Source organism: Grampus griseus, assembly GCF_964374135.1.
Source record: "Grampus griseus genome assembly, chromosome: 3".
NCBI lineage: Eukaryota > Metazoa > Chordata > Mammalia > Artiodactyla > Delphinidae > Grampus > Grampus griseus.
The window spans coordinates 125,563,362-125,580,406 of record NC_139019.1 but is presented as its reverse complement, the minus strand read 5'-3'; the positions used below and the strand labels follow the sequence as shown (position 1 = coordinate 125,580,406).

General features: G+C 40.1%; 1 protein-coding gene across 3 annotated transcripts in view; it reads right to left on the bottom strand.

Moving 5' to 3' along the window:
* HMGXB3 (HMG-box containing 3) overlaps positions 1-17,045 on the bottom strand; it is a 58,027-nt gene that overhangs the window by 16,265 nt on the left and 24,717 nt on the right. For 2 of the 3 annotated variants that reach the window (XM_082652245.1, XM_082652244.1), the window contains 4 exons: positions 16,249-16,347; positions 14,555-14,704; positions 9,792-10,093; positions 9,161-9,288 (listed from right to left, as the gene is read on the bottom strand). In XM_082652245.1, coding sequence (XP_082508371.1) covers positions 9,161-9,288; positions 9,792-10,093; positions 14,555-14,704; positions 16,249-16,347 — 679 coding nt within the window. The remainder of the gene's footprint in view (positions 1-9,160; positions 9,289-9,791; positions 10,094-14,554; positions 14,705-16,248; positions 16,348-17,045) is intronic. The other variant, XM_082652243.1, reaches the window with a different exon arrangement.

The following is a 17,045-nucleotide window of genomic DNA, read 5'->3' as shown; positions in this document are numbered from 1 at the left end:
ATCCTAAAGATGCTACCAGGAAACTACTAGAGCTCATTGATGAGTTCAGTCAAGTTTCAGGATACAAAATTAATACACAGAAATCTCTTGCATTCCTATACACTAACAACAAAAGATCAGAAAGAGAAATTAAAGAAACAATCCCATTTACGATCACATCAAAAAGAACAAAATATCTAGGAATAAACCTACTTAAGGAGGCAAAGGAGCTTTACTCTGAAAACTATAAGACACTGTCAAAAGAAATTGAAGGTGACACAAAAGATAGAAAGATATACCATGTTCTTGGATGGAAGAATCAATATTGTCAAAATAACTATATTACCCAAGGCAATCTACAGATTCAATATGCAATCCCTATCAAATTACCAGCAGCATTTTTTACAGAACCAGAACAAAGATTTTTAAATTTGTATGGAGACACAAAATACTCCGAACAGAGAGTTAATCACAAGGGAACCCCCATAAGGCTTTCAGCTGATTTCTCTACAGAAACATTGCAGGCCAGAAGGGAGTGGCAAAATATATTCAGTCTTGAAAGGGAAAAATTTGCAATCTAGAATACTCTACCCAGCAAGATTATCATATTTAGAATAGGAGGAGAAATAAAGAATTTCTCAGACAAGCGAAAACTAAAAGAATACAGCGATACTAAATCTACCCTAAAAGAAATATTGAAAGGTCTTCTCTAAATAAAAAAGCAAGAAGATATAGGAAAAAGGAAATCACAGTTGGAAAGTAAATCACTTAAATAAGCCAGTATACAGATCAAAAATAATATCTATTTGTGAAAGTGACGATAAACACAAGGAACAGCAAGAGGATAGGCATGAAGATGTAAAAGGGACATCAGAATCATAAAATCTGGGGGACAAGAGTAAAAAAATTTAGCTTCTTTTTTTTTAAGAATGTGTTTGACCCTATATGTCTAAAGCAAGCGGATATAGGAAGGTGTTAATGTACTTGAAAAAGAGGGTAACCACAAATCAAAAACATACAATAGATTCACAAAAAACAAAAAGAACACAAGCATAAAATAAAAGGAAATCATCAAATGACAAAAAGTAAAACAAAAAGAAAGGAACAGAAAAGAAAAATAGAGCCAGGAGGAAAACAAGGTTTAAAATGGCAATAAATACATATTTATCAATAATTACTTTAAATGTCAATGAATTAGCTGTTCCAATCAAAAGACAGAGTGGCAGACTGGAATAAAAAAAACAAGAGCCTACAATATGCTGCCTATGAGACCCACTTTAGGGCAAAGGACACACATAGATTGAAAGTGAGGAGATGGAAAAAGATATTTCATGCAAATGGAAATGACAAGAAAGCAGGGGTCGCAATACTCATATCACACAAAACAGACTTTAAAACAAAGGCCAACATGGCACAGGGATATTGGCTCGGTGCTTTGTGACAGCCTGGAGGGGTGGGATGGGGAGGGTGGGAGGGAGGGAGACGCAACAGGGAAGACATATGGGAACATATGTTTATGTATGACTGATTCACTTTGTTATAAAGCAGAAACTAACACACCATTGTAAAGCAATTATACCCCAATAAAGATGTTAAAAAAAAAAAAAAAAAACAAAGGCCATAAAGAAGATAAAGAAGGACATTATATAACGATAAAGGGATCAACACAAGAGGATATTACACTCATTAACATATATGCACCCTATACAGGAGCACCTAAATACACAGAATATTAACAGACATAAAGGGAGAAATTGATAGGACTATGATAATAGTAGGAGACTTTAACACCCCACTCATATTAATGGACAAATCTTCTAGACAGAAAATCAATAAGGCAACAGATTCAAAATGATACAACAGAACAGTTAGACTTGATTATTTCAGGATATTACATCCAAAAAACTCAGAATACACATTCTTTTCGAGGGCACATGGAACATTCTCTAGGATTGACCACATACTAGGGCATAAAACTAACCAACAAATTTAAGAGTATAGAAATTATTGCAAGCATCTTCTCTGACCACAATGGCATGAAAGTAGAAATTAGCCACAGGAAAAGAAATGAGAAAAAAGACGATTACATGAAGACTGAACTACGTGTTACTAAAAAACCAATGGGTCAATGAGGAAATCAAAAAGGAAATTTTAAAATGCCTTGAGGCAAATGACAATGAAAACAGAACCATACAAAATCTATGGGATGCACCAAAAACAGTTCTTAGAGGGAAGCTCACAGCTATACAAGCCTTCCTCAAAAAACAAGAAAAATCTCAAACAACCTAATCTACCACCTAAAAGACTTAGAAAAATGAGAACAAACAAAACCTAGTCAGCAGAAGGAAGGAAATAATAGACATGAGAGAAGAAATAAAATAGAGATTTAAAAAAATAGAAAAAAAAATGAATAAAACCAAGAGCTGGTTCTTTGAAAGGGTAAACAAAATTGACAAACCTCTGGCCATTCTCACCAAGATGAAAAGAGAACCCAAATAAACAAAATAAGAAACAGAAAAGGAGAAATCTCAATTGATACCACAGAAATACAAAAAACCACAAAAGAATACTATGAACAATCATATGCCAACAAATTCAACAACCAAGAAGAAATGGACAACTTTCTAGAAACATACAGCCCACCAAAACTGAATCAAGAAGAAACAGATACTTTGAACAGATCAATCACTAGAACTGAAATAGAATATGTAATTTAAAAAACTATCTACAAACAAAAGTCCAGGGCCAGATGGCTTCACAGGCAAATTCTACCATACAAAGAGAAACTTTTACTGATCCTTCTCAAACTCTTCCAAAAGACTGAAGAGGAGGGAACACTCCCAAAGATATTCTATGAAGCCACCATCACCCTGATACCAAAACCAGACAAAGATACCACCAAAAAAGAAAACTACAGGCCAATATCTTTGATGAACATAGATGCAAAAATTCTCAACAAAACACTAGCAAACCGAATACAATGCATAAAAAAGATCATACACCACAACCAAGTGGAATTCATCCCAAGTTCACAAGGAAGGACCAACATACAAAAAATAAATGTGCTATACCACGTTAACAAAAGAAAAGACAAAAACCACATGATCATCTCAATAGATGCAGAAAAAGCATATGACTAAATTCAACATCCATTCATGATAAAAACTCTTACCAAAATGGGCATAGAGGGAACATACCTCAACATAATAAAAGCTATTTATGACAAGCCTTCCTGCTAAAATCTGGAATAAGACAAGGATGTCCACTCTCACCACTTCTATTCAACATAGTATTGGAAGTCCTAGCTACAGAAATCAGACAAGAAAAAGAAATAAAAGGTAAACAAATTGGAAGGGAAGAGGTAAAACTGTCACTATATGCACATGACATGATGCTATACATAGAAAACGCTGAAGACTCCACACAGAAACTAACAGAACTGATAAATGAATTTAGCAAGGCAGCAGGATACAAGATTAACATACAGAAAGAGATTGCATTTCTTTACAACAACAATGAAATAGCAGAAAGGGAATGTGAAAAAAACAATACCTTTTACAATCACACCCCCAAAAAACCCAAAATACAAAACTTAGGAATAAACCTGACCAAGGAAGTGAAAGACTTATACGCTGAGAATTAAAAAACATTAATAAAGGAAACTGAAGATGATTCAAAGAAATGGAAAGATATCCCATGCTCTTGGACTGGAAGAATTAATATTGTTAAAATGGCAACCACCCAAAGCAATCTACAGATTTAATGCGATCCCTATCAAATTACCCAGGACATTTTTCACAGAACGATAACAAATAATCCTAAAATTTATATGGAATCACAAAAGACCCAGAATTGCTAAAGCAATCCTGAGGAAAAGGAACAAATCAGGAGGCATAACCCTTCCAGACTTCAGACAATACTTCAAAGCTACAGTAATCAAAACAGTGTGGTACTGGCACAAAAACAAACAGATCAACGGAACAGAACAGAGAGCCCAGAAATAAACCCACACCCCCATGGCCAATTAATCTTCAACAAAGGAGGCAAGAATATACAATGGGAAAAAGGAAGTATCTTCATCGAGTGGTGCTGGGTAAGTTGGACAGCTGCCTGTAAATCAATGAAGTTAGAACACATCCTCACACCATGCACAAAAATAAACTCAAAATGGCTTAAAGACTTAAATATAAGACAAGACCCCATAAAACTCCTATAAGAGACTGTAGGCAAAACATTCTCTGATAGAAACTGTACCACTGTTTTCTTAGGTCTCCCAAGGCAACAGAAAATAAACAAAATAAAAACAAAAATAAACAAATGGGAGTCTGCCTGCTGATGCAGGGGACACGGGTTCATGCCCCGGTCCAGGAGGATCCCACATGCCGCGGAGCGGCTGGGCCCGTGAGCCATGGCCGTTGAGCCTGCGCATCCGAAGCCTGTGCTCTGCAATGGGAGAGGCCACAACAGTGAGAGGCCCACGTACCGCAAAAAATAAATAAATAAATAAACAAATGGGACCTAATCAAATTTACAAGCTTTTGCACAGCAAAGGAAACCATAAACAAAACGAAAAGACAACTTATGGAATGGGAAAAAATATTTGCGAACAATGTGACCAGCAAGGGCTTAATTTCCAAAATATACAAACAGTTCATACAACTCAACAACAACCAAAAAAAAAAACCAAACAGCCAAATCAAAAAATGGCTAGAAGACCTAAATAGACATTTATCCAAAGAAGACAGATAGATGGTCAATAGGCACATGAAATGATGTTCAACATCACTAATTATTAGAGAAATGCAAATCAAAACTACAGTGAGGTACCACCAACTCACACCAGTCAGAATGGCCATCATTAAAAAGTCTATACACAATAAATGCTGGAGAGGGTGTGGAAAAAAGGGAACCCTCCTTCACTGTTGGTGGGAATGCAAGTTAGTGCAGCCACTATGGAAAAGAGTATGGAAAACTAAAAAGATATTACCATGTGATCCCACACCTGGGCATATATCCGGAAAAAGACATAGTTCAAAAGGATACACGTGGGCTTCCCTGGTGGCGCAGTGGTTGAGAGTCCGCCTGCCGATGCAGGGGACACGGGTCCGTGCCCCAGTCTGGGAAGATCCCACATACCGCGGACCGGCTAGGCCTGTGAGCCATGGCCGCTGAGCCTACGCGTCCAGAGCCTGTGCTCCGCAACGGAAGAGGCCACAACAGTGAGAGGCCCGTGTACCGCAAAAAAAAAAAAAAAAAAAAAAGGATACATGTGCCCCCATGTTCACTTCAGCACTATTCACAATAGCCAAGACATGGGAACAACCTAAATATCCATCGACAGATGAATGGATAAAGAAGATGTGGTGCATATACACAATAGAATACTACTCAGCCATGAAAAAATAATGGCACATGCAGCAACATGAATACAACTAGAGATTACCATACCAAGTGAAGTAAGTCCGAAAGAGAAAGACAAATACCGTACGATATCACTTATATGTGGAATCTAAAATAGGGCACAAATGAACCTATCTATGAAACAGAAACAGACTCGGACATAGAGAACAGATTTGTGGTTGCCAAGGGGGAAGAGAGGTAGGGGAGGGATGGACTGGGAGTTGGGGTTAGTACATATTACATATAGACTGGATAAGCAACAAGGTCCTACTGTATAGCACAGGGAACTATATTCAATATCCTGGGATAAACCATAATGGAAAAGAATATTTAAAAAGGATGTATATATGTATATAACTGAGTCACTCTGCTGTACAGCAGAAATTAACACAACAATGTAAATCAACTATACTTCAATAAAAAATAAATTTTAAAAAAAATTTCAGTTTTTACCTATCAAATTGACAAAATGTAAAAAATTATAATACTAATCTACAAAAAGTTCCTAAAGTTAATAAGTGAGTTTTGCAAGGTCACTGAATAAAATCAATAGACAAAACCCAATTGTATTTCTATACTAGCACTGAACAGTTAAAAATTGAACCATGTCATTTAGTATAATCTAACAAAATATGTGCCGGAACTATATGCTGAAAACAACAAAACACTGATGAGAAAAACAAAAGAAAATGTAATAAAATGGAGAGATAGACCATGTTCATGGATTGGAAGACAGTATCTTTAAGCATGTCAAACATCCCCAAACCGATATACAGATTTAACACAATCCCAATTAAAATTCTAGCAGGAGGGCTTCCCTGGTGGCGCAGTGGTTGAGAGTCCGCCTGCCGATGCGGGAGATGCAGGTTCATGCCCCGGTCTGGGAGGATCCCACATGCCGCGGAGCAGCTGGGCCCGTGAGCCATGGCCGCTGAGCCTGCGCGTCCGGAGCCTTGCTCCGCAACGGGAGAGGCCACAACAGTGAGAGGCCCGCGTACAGCAAAAAAAAAAAAAAAAAAAAAAAAATTCTAGCAGGATTCTGTAGACACTAACAAGCTGATTCTAAAATTTATATGGGAATGCAAGAAACTAAACAGTTAAAACAATTCAGGAAAAACAAGGTTGGAGGATTCACACTACCTGACTATAAGACTTACTACAAAGCTGCAGTAATCAAGACAACGTGCGGTATTTGCTAAAGGACAGACAGCATAAACCAATAGAACAGGGTGCAGAAATAGACCCACACATACATGGTCAATCGATTTCCAATAAAGGAGCAAAGGCAATTCAAAGGAGAAAGGACTACTTTTCAACAAATGGTGAAAGAAATGGATGTCCAAATGGAAAAAAAAACCTTCAATCTGGGCCTCATACTTTATAAAAATCAATTAAAATGGATCATAAAAAAAATGGATCATAGACTTAAATGTAAACGATAAATTATAAAACTTTTAGCAGAAAACATAGGAAAAATACTTATGACCTCCACCTAGGTAAAGACATCTTAGCAATAACATCAAAAACAATCTCTAAAAGAAAAAAATGATGAATTGGTCTTTAATTAAGAACTTTCGCTCTGTGGGAGATTGTGTTAAGAGAATGAGAATACAAACCACAGACCATAATAAAGTATCGGCAAATCACTTATCTGACAAAGGACCTGTATCCAGACTATATAAAGAACATTTAAAACTCAACAGCAAGAAAACAACCCAGTTCAATGGGCCAAAGATGGAACAGGTACTTCACCAAAGAAATACAGATGGCAAATAAGCCCATGAAAAGATGCTCAACATCATTAGTCATTGAGGAAATAGAAATTGAAACCACAATGAGTTACTACTACACACACCTATTAGAATGGCTAAAACACACACAAAAAACTAGACATTACCAAGTGCTGACAAGTGAGGCAAACTGGAACTCTCACCCATTGTTAGAGGGAATGCAAAATGGCAGCAACATTTAGGTAAACGGTTTGGCGATTTCTTATAAAATTAAATATACACTTATCACATGGCACAGCAATCTGACTCCTAGGGTATTTACCCAAAAGAAATGAAAATTTTTGTTTACACAAAAGCCTGTACATGAACAGATGTAGAGAACAAACATACGGATACCAAAGAGGAAAGGGGGGCGGTGTGTGGAATGAATTGGGAGATTGGGATTGCCATATATACACTATTGATACTATGTATAAAAGAGATAACTAACGAGAACCTACTGTATAGCACAAGGAACTCTACTCAGTGCTCTGTGGTGACCTAAATGGGAAGGAAATCCAAAAAGGAGGGGATATATGTATACGTATAGCTGATTCACTTTGCTGCATAGTAGAAACTAACACAACATTGTAAAGCAACTGTCCTCCAATAATTAAAAAAAAGCCTACACATGAATGTTTACAGCAACTCTATTCATAACTGCCAAAAACTGGTAAAATCCCAAACATCCTTCAAGGAGTGAACAGATAAATCAAGTGTGGTGCTCCACACAATGGAAAGCTACTCAACAATAAAAAGGAACAATCTACTGATACAAAGAACAATATGGATGAATTTCAAAGGCATTACACTTAGTGAAAGAAGCCAAACTCAAAATGGTACTATAGATTTGTATGATGCTCTGGAAAGATAGAACTATACGGAATGAAGAAAACATCAAATGGTTGCTAGAGGTTAGGGGTGAGGGGTGGTTTTGATTACAAAGGGACAGAAAAAGAATGTTGTGAGGTGATGGAACTGTTCTATATACTGATTGTGGTGGGAGTTACACAACTCAGTGCATTTGTCAGAACTCACAGAACTGCACAACAGCAAAGCAAATTTTACTGCATGTAAATTTAAAGTTAAAATTAAAAAATATATATATAAACCCTAGGTATTACAGGCTGAGACAGACTGCAGGGAAATGGCATTCTCATTAACTGCTGACAAGAGCATAAAGTAGTACAAACTCAATCTGGCAAAACAAGACAATAAAAGCATGAATTCAAAATAAGGCACCATAAGGTTCTGAAGACAAGGAGGATAATAAATACTCTTTAATCTTCAGCACTCCATTCTACATATAAAACCCAAGATTCAAATTTTCAGAGTGGTTGGTACATGGTCAGTGTTCAATGAATGATGCTGATGAATGAATGGAAGGAAAGGGTGAATATGCAGCAATTCCACTTTTGGGCATTTGCCCAAAGGAAATAATTAAGGCTGTACAAAGGACTTAATTATTAAGAGGACTATAAAATGCAACATCACACACTCCTTAAAAATGGTCATGTATTTCTCCACTTGCTGGCATAGGAAGATGTCCATGATACATCACTGTATTTAAAAAGAACACTCCAAAACAACATCCAGCACAGCCCCACTTTTGTTCAAAGAAAAACTATAGATCTATAAATCCTATATCTTCTTTTATTCTGCAGGGATGAATAACACATCTGAAAGACTACAGAGCACAATATTAAGTGTTCATCTCATGGCAGTAGGATTACTAGTGATTTTTAGTTTCTTTTTACTCGTCAGCATTTTGTTTTTTCCACAACGAAGATCTGTTATTTTACAATTAACTTTGTTTAAAGAGCACTGATAAGAGAGTCCTAACACTTCTGAGATAAACGGAATCTTCTGGGGCTGAGATATCCAGGAGGAAAAACCACCCTCTTCCTCAGAAGCCCTATCTGAGAGAAGATCCAGTCTCAAAGGACTAGAGGTCTGACCCACAGAGGCTGTTCTCAAACATGCCCTCTGAGGGAAAAAAGGCTGGCACCCACCTGTATAGATGTCCATGAAGCTGTGCAGGGCCAAACAATGGGGATTCAGACACATCTTCACCTGGGCAGTCACCACCTGCAGCCAGCTGGCTGTCAGCAGCCAGCACTCCTGGGGCCCGGCCAGGGAGCTAGTACCAAGAACATCAACAAAAAAACAGAAGGGAAATCAACTTACTGCAGTTCCTGGGCTCAATGATCAATGGCAAAAATCCTCAAGACTTTAAATATAGTAGGCAAATGAAGGTGTTGGACCTTGCGTTCCAAGGATTTTCTAGGTGGGTGTTCCCACTTCCCTGGACTGACCTATAGAATCACCCCTCAAGTTAATATAATTCTGAACTTATAACCCAATTTAACCAACCCCAATGAATTCCCAAATCCAAGCATTATGCCAGGCAGTCAGAAGTAAACTAAATCCTAAGTTGGTGATAGTAACATTTCAATAGAAATGATGGATAATCAGTATTATCATTATTATTTTATTTCTGACAATTGGAAAAGTAAAGGAAACCTTAAGAAAAGCTGAGAAGAACATCTTCAAAGGTTATAGCCTTAAAGGTATTTGAAGGGGCAGTACAGGCCATGTAAGATGGGGCAGCTCGGGAAGGGTAAATCTGAAAGAGGTGCTTACTTTTGTCCCCCTTTGAACAATGGGCTGCTACAGAGAAGGCACTGCGTGGATGGAGACTCATAATAATTCGACCAAGAAGTCTGCTCGATGGTGACTGTCTCCTCACTCACGTTGGACAGGACGAGTCGAGAGCTATTGAGTTCATGAATCAAGGCGAAGACCTCAGCCAGCTCTGACTCGTTCTCAGGAATCTGCAGGACTTTGCGCAGCAGCTGCAGCGTTGACTGGCGCTGGATCTCCCTCTGGGCTGCGCTCAGGGGCTCTGTGGCGCTCAGCACATCCGAGAGTGGTGAGCTCGCCTCCTGAAGAGAGTGGATTGATCACTAAGCGCCCAGGGCATAAAGAGCCAGCATGAGGCCAAAACCATGAGTGGCAGAGAGATGGGCCCATGACTGAGAGCTGGGAAACCTAGGTTCCTAACCAACTCAGCTAATAACTCACTGTGTGACTCACGGCAAGTGTTTTCTCTCTCTAGCGCTGTTTCTCTACCAGTAGAACGAGAGGATTATACGCACCTCTTGGTAATGGTTTCAAGAGTCAGCTCCCATTCACCGGGTATTGGGTTTGGAGGATAACAGTCCAGGGGTTCAATTCTGGTTAGGCCACTGAACAGCTATATATATGGGTGACCCACAGCAATTTACTTAATCTTTCTGAGCCTCAATTTCCTCACCTACGAAATGAAGGATCAAAATACTAATAATCTCCTAGAGTTGTTGTACAGTAAATGAGATAGTATTGCAACAAAAATTCTATGAATGGTAATTATGATTTATAAACAAGTACCTATACAGCTTAAAGCATTTATCTTTAATAGTGTGTGGCTTCTTGGTACAAGGGAACTTTATACACCAGTCAGAGGCTTCCAGGAAACAAGGTTCTGAAACACTCACTGAAACAGGTCCTTCTGAGGCAGGTCCCTTTTCAATGGAGGTCCCTCCCTGATCCCTTGTGCAAATGCAGTGTGAAATCAAGCCCTCCTTCTTGCTCCCAGAGTCCACTCCTTTATTGCAGATTTCATTTTCTCACAGTTGGTAAACCAGTCCACTGCCCTGCTTATTTACTGATTCCCAATACCACCATGACAGCACACAAAAGATGCTAATTCATATTTGCTAGACACATTATTTTGTTTTATAGAAGTTAACTGCTTAGTAACAACTTATTACTCAGTATAACTACAACTCATCTCACTATCTGTAAGTTTGGTTACCTATCTTTCCCCCCAACTAGACTGTAAGCTCCTAGAGGGAAGTGGCCATGTCTTATTCATCTTTGTAGCCCCCAAAGCCTGACCAATAATAGACATTCAATACATGCTTGCTGAAAGAAAGAATGAATGAATGGCTGTAGAAGAGCTGAGTGACACTAGAATGAGTTGCCCCAGGAGGCTGTGTGTTCCCAGTCAGGACTATGTTGAATCATGGGCTGGAAGATCGGTTGGAAAGCGTACTATCCTTTGGCTCTGAGCCACAGATGAAAGATGGAAAGGAATGAAGATCATTCCAGCCCAGAGATGTTGTGGTCTTAATTACAGCCACTGGCAACAAACTGCACAGGAAATGTATGGTCACCAGAGGACTCCAAAGAGAAGGTACACAAAGGACCTTGGGTTTCTGACCAGTGTTTTATTTTGTGGAAAACAAAAATTATATTTTGCTTCTCCAAAATTTAGAGAATTAGAAGGTGAGGGAATGTCTGAAGATGAGGGTCATGGTGGTAAGCAGCTACCAGTTAGCCCAAGATAGAAGAATATAATAAGAGTGGGATTTGAAACCAATTGGCAAAAGGTGCCTAGATAACTCCTGTCTAACCTGGAAAGCTAAGTCACCTCATCATTCCAGATCTAGAGACCAACATCCATTTTCACACTGTAAGTCACATCAACAGCTACAACGAAACAGGAAAAAGTAATGTTCAGAGCCATCTACCTACACAGAACTCAATTCCATTCCATAATCATGGACTGACACATTATATATGTAAGCTCCAGCATTAGAAGTATGGGAGCTGGGAATTCCCTGGGTGGTCCAGTGGTTAGGGCTCCTCGCTCTCACAGCTGAGGGCCCAGGTTCAATCCCTGGTTTGGGAACTAAGATCCCACAAACCAAGCGGCCAGTTGGGGGAAAATAAAAAGTAGTAGTATCGGGGCTTCCCTGGTGGCGCAGTGGTTGAGAGTCCGCCGGCAGATGCAGGGGACACAGGTTCGTGCCCCGGTCCGGGAAGATCCCACATGCCGCAGAGCGGCTGGGCCCGTGAGCCATGGCCACTGAGCCTGCGCGTCCAGAGCCTGTGCTCCGCAACAGGAGAGGCCCCAACAGTGAGAGGCCCACGTACCACAAAAAAAAAAAAAAAAAAAGTAGTAGTATGGGGGCAACAGACACACCTGTCCTACAAGTAATCTCGGTCTCACAGGGAGCTAACAGAGAGTCAAGACAGGGTGTGGTCAATATTTTCTATTTCTCTATGCTTCCTTAGAACCTTTATATCCACATTTCTACAGAGTTCTAATCAAACTACCCATACCATCTAAATTTTTTCACTTATTAGATCATAAACCATTTCCATTTTGCAGACTAATCTTTATATTTATCTTTTTATGCAACATCTTAATATTTAGTTATAAATATATGTTATAATTTATTTTATTTCAATGGTGGACACAGGTTATTTCTAATTTCATCTGCTGTAATTACAGAATGTATGATGTTCTAGATGGGTTTTAGTTCAGATATTTTGTTTAATTCTGTCTAGAAATATGTATTCTCGTATTTGTCAAAAACATGTGCTCTGAATTTGATTCTCAACACCTATCAAGAACCACGAAAATGTGTGTTGTGTGTGTGTGTGCACCAACAGTTTTACTCTGGGAAACTGACTTAAGGAAATAGTTTAAACAAACAAAGGATGTCTGAGTAATACAATGTTATAATGTTTCTTCATACTTTATTTAAATTCTGGGAATGATAGCATAACTTTATTTTTTGTAACTAATGCTTTACTTTTTTTTTTTTCTTTTTGCATTTCTATAACCAAATAATTGACATGGAGTTCATTTGGGGTGTAAGTTGTAGATCTAAATCAGTTTTCTTTATATTACACTACAATCATCCCTATTTATTAAATAACATGCACTTTCTTGAAGGAAAAAAAAAAGACAGGGTGTGGTCGATGCTTTTAACGTGAAGCGGAGCACATTAAACACATGGAGAAGCCAAAAGGAAAGCTCACTGCCAGCAGAGGGCACCGTGTGGGACAACAGAATATGATGGAAGGTATGGAACCATTTTACATGCAATTTCAAGGGTTTACAGACTCCTTTAAGCTCAATTCTGAGTGTTCTCTAGGGCTCATGGCCCTGAGAATAAAATGCCCAGATCTAATCCACCTTGCCTGCCTTGTTTTACTGACGGGGAAACAAAAATTCAGGAGAGGGAAAGCGAGCAGCTTAGGGTCACTCCCAGGCAGGTCTCTCAATTCCTAGTCTCAGTGTTTTTTTCCTTTACTTTAGTTCCACTTCCCTTTCTCACAAAGATGATAACCTCAGAACACCATCTCAAGCACAGACCTGAAGATCAAGGGGGTGAGATTCATCTGCCAGAAAGCCCTCCCCTCCATATGCACAGAAAACTTAGCTAGAGGCAGTCCCCACCCCCCTCAGTCCTGTCCACTCCCAAACTCCCTGACCTCCTGACATAACCTTGTGGGTCTCTCCCTGACTCAAGAACATTCAGTGTGACCCCACTGCCTAAAAAATAAACTGCCAGGTCTTAGCATTAAAGATCGTCCATGATATGGCCCCAATATGCCTTTCAAGACTTGTTTTCCATAATCCTCCCCACATACTCTCTCCTCTAACCCAACGGAACGAACACCAGACTCCCTACCTCTTCACTTCTGTTCATACTAGTCCCTGAGTATATGGCATGCCTTCCCCTTCCACCCACATCCTGCACATCTTGTGAGGTGCAGCTGAGATCTGGAGTAACCAGGCTCCATCTTGGATCCTGACCTGTTGTTCCGCGTGCCATCCTCTTTCCCTGCAAAGCGGATGAATGAGATCTCTCTTCTTAGCCTCATCCTAGTCATTCTATTCCCTGCCTTAGGTACTACATCTTTCTGTTCACTTAAAAAAATTCACATGTGGAAATTCAGAGGCCCTCTGAAACTGCCTATTTTCCCTGGTTCTAATAAACCAACAAACAACAACAAAAAAAACAAGCCCTAAGAAGCCAAGTGGAATGTGTTTACTATCCAAACAGTTTGGCCCAACTTCAGGGAGGAGGCCTGCCACACTGCTAGAAGTAAAGCTTTGTGGTTGGCCAAATGCTCTGCAAGAAACCTGAGAAGCAGTAATCTCATCTACAACGTCCTGGGGTTGGCACTCTGTATTTACCAAAATTCTATTTACAGGCCCTTCACCAGCCTCAGAGCTAAAAGGATGTAACCCTTCCACCCCTCTCTTCTTCAGAATCCTCTTTAAGGCCCATGTTGGCTTCCCCCCGGCACCCCCGTGAATGAACTTTTGGTCCACTGAGCTAGGTTCACAGAGATCAAGGTATCTGGTCAGCCCCCACAGCTTGGCAAAGAGGACAAGGAAGCCCAGAAAGAAGGCACTTGCCCAGGTTCAGAACCTGTAACTTGGTTCCAGTTCGGGTGCTAACTACTACTGTGTACTAAGAAATCCTTTTATTTCTCCTAAAGCTGGTCTGCTAACAGAGCCCAATCCAAGGCTGTGGGGTGTGTTTGGGGAAGGAACTCACGAGAACCTTGGTGGTTTTCTCAGTCCGGTCTTTGGCAAGGTTAAAACCACAGCTGGGACAAATCCGCGGTTTATGCCGATTGGTGTAGACATAGCTACAAGAGGGATTCTTGCACTTTCCCCGACCTCTTGATGTAGCCAGGCCCAAATCCTAAAAAAGTAAGACTGCAGTTCAATTCTACAAGTCAACTTACACCTGGGCAGAGCCGAGAATCAGGATGACCTGCTGTGGGTAAAACAGAGAGGGCAATCACAAAACCAGATTTAGACGAACTCTCCAAGAGCCTTGAAGCAAGACACTTTTTCTGCAGCTATCCCCTTTCAGTCTTAATACAGCCTAAATTATTGTGGCAAGTCCTTCCCTATCTGTGAAACAAGTGAGTTGAATCTCAAAGGTCAGAAATTCAACTGCCTTCAGGGTCCAGGCAATCAGCAGAGTGAAATAGGCCTGTTCTAACAGAGTGCCAGAGACTGTGGTGAACCGAAGATTTCAAGCTCCAATGAAGATAAATTGTGACTTCTGGACTATTTAAGCTCAAACCTCTGGCACCTAGACGCCTACGACAAGCTACAGTCTAATTAGCCGAAGAGAAGGTCCTGGGCAGTTCCCACCAGATGGTATCCCTAGTGGCCTCTCATAGCCAAACGGAAGAGATAGTGAAGGGATGGATGGCATGGAGAAGGTAGTAATTAGGTCTTTAGAAGAAGAAGCCTGAGCAGCTCTCTAGGATAAGAGAGACACTCTCCCCAAGGATCAGGCCAGATGAGGCACTGACCCACCATACTATGCGCTGTCTTGTTGCTACTGAATCCTAGCACAGGGCATGGCACAGAGCAGGTGCTCAATAAAGTTTCTGAATTTTTAAAAATCTAGCTGCTTTCTCAAGATCTGTGTATCTTACTCATCCAGGGAAACTGCCAAATGATACCTGGCTGATTGGTACCTTAAGGATCAACAAAACTAGAGAACGTTGAGCAAGAGAAGCCCTAACATGCTTTCTAAACCAACAGTATTTTACAGACTGAAAACTGAGGACCAGAGAAGGAAAGAGCCTTGCTCAAGGTTAGATGCCATGCTAGCAGCAGAGCCAGAACCACTTTTGGACTAGGTCTTTCGACACCCAGTGTTTACTCCACTGCTCCAGGCTGCTTACCCTGCAAAAGGACGACTCCAGAGTCACACATTCATTTATTGGGATGTTAACATGTGTTATGTTAAAAATAAAAGTGGGGGAGGGAAAACCTTGGTGAGAAACACCAGGCTAAACAAAAGTTGCTTCACTAAAGCACTTCTCAAACCTTTCAGATACTAGTACTGAATGTGACTCTGTTTTAGGGAGGAAAAAAATACATTTCTCGAACTTATATGTAGACCACACTTTTGAGGCTAAAAGGTCCAAAGACTGCTGAATGTTGAAGCTAGACTGGATTCTCATCTCCAGCTACTCTCAAAAGAAGTATCCTGGTCTCAGCTGGCCTACACTTCATGGATCTCATCTGGGAAAAAGAGCAAACCTAGATGATTCACCCAGTAGCTATCATCTGTACCACTGACAGGATCTTCAGAATCTATGATCTAGCCCTCACCCTACTCTCACTCCCAAGGACCACTCCCCACCCACCTCAGACTCCTACTCACTCTCAACCACACAATCAAACCACCTCTATGTCAACCCATCACCTGTCTGCACTTACCAGTGTGACGGTGCAGCTATACTTATATGGAGGAAACATATCAGGCTTGACCTCTACAACTTTCACCTGAGATGTCCTGTTGGCTGGGCCATTTGGTAGCTGTAGATCAAAACAAATTATTTTAGTGCTTCTGAACCTCAGTCAAACTCCTGAGGTCCTGTGTCCTGAAACAGCTTGAGGAAACAGTTGCCCAAGCATTTGTAGAGCTACGCTCCAAATGAGCCCTCTGGAATGCTAGTCAGCAGTCACCAGCCCACCAAAGGTTGAGTGTCACTTTCAACTCCAGGGGTTCCCACACTCTTTTGCACAGTTTCTAACACTGCATATCAGAAACACTATGAGTCTGATTTACAATGTAATAGCTCTGTACACAACTATGTGGTTGAATTATGCTGACATAAAGAAGTCTGGGGAATTCCCTGGTGGTCCAGTGGTTAGGACGCCACACTTCCACTGCTGGGGGTCTGGGTTCAATCCCTGGCCAGGGAACTAAGATCCTGCAACCTGCAACCTGCATGGCACGGCCAAAAAAACAAGAAGTTTGAAAGATTATTCACTAAAGTGTCACAGGTTGAGGGAAAGATCATGGTTGTTTTCCATTTTACCACTATCTATAAAAATTTTCAAATGTTCTATATGGAATGTAAAAAAGAAAAGATGAAGAAAGCATTCTAAATTAAAAATAATTATTCTGTAATAATGAATTTAAGTTAATTTTCAGAACATAAGATTTCATGTAACTTAACGGGTTTAAGACTAGTAAAAGGGTTTATGGCTTTTTAACAAATACCCAATTT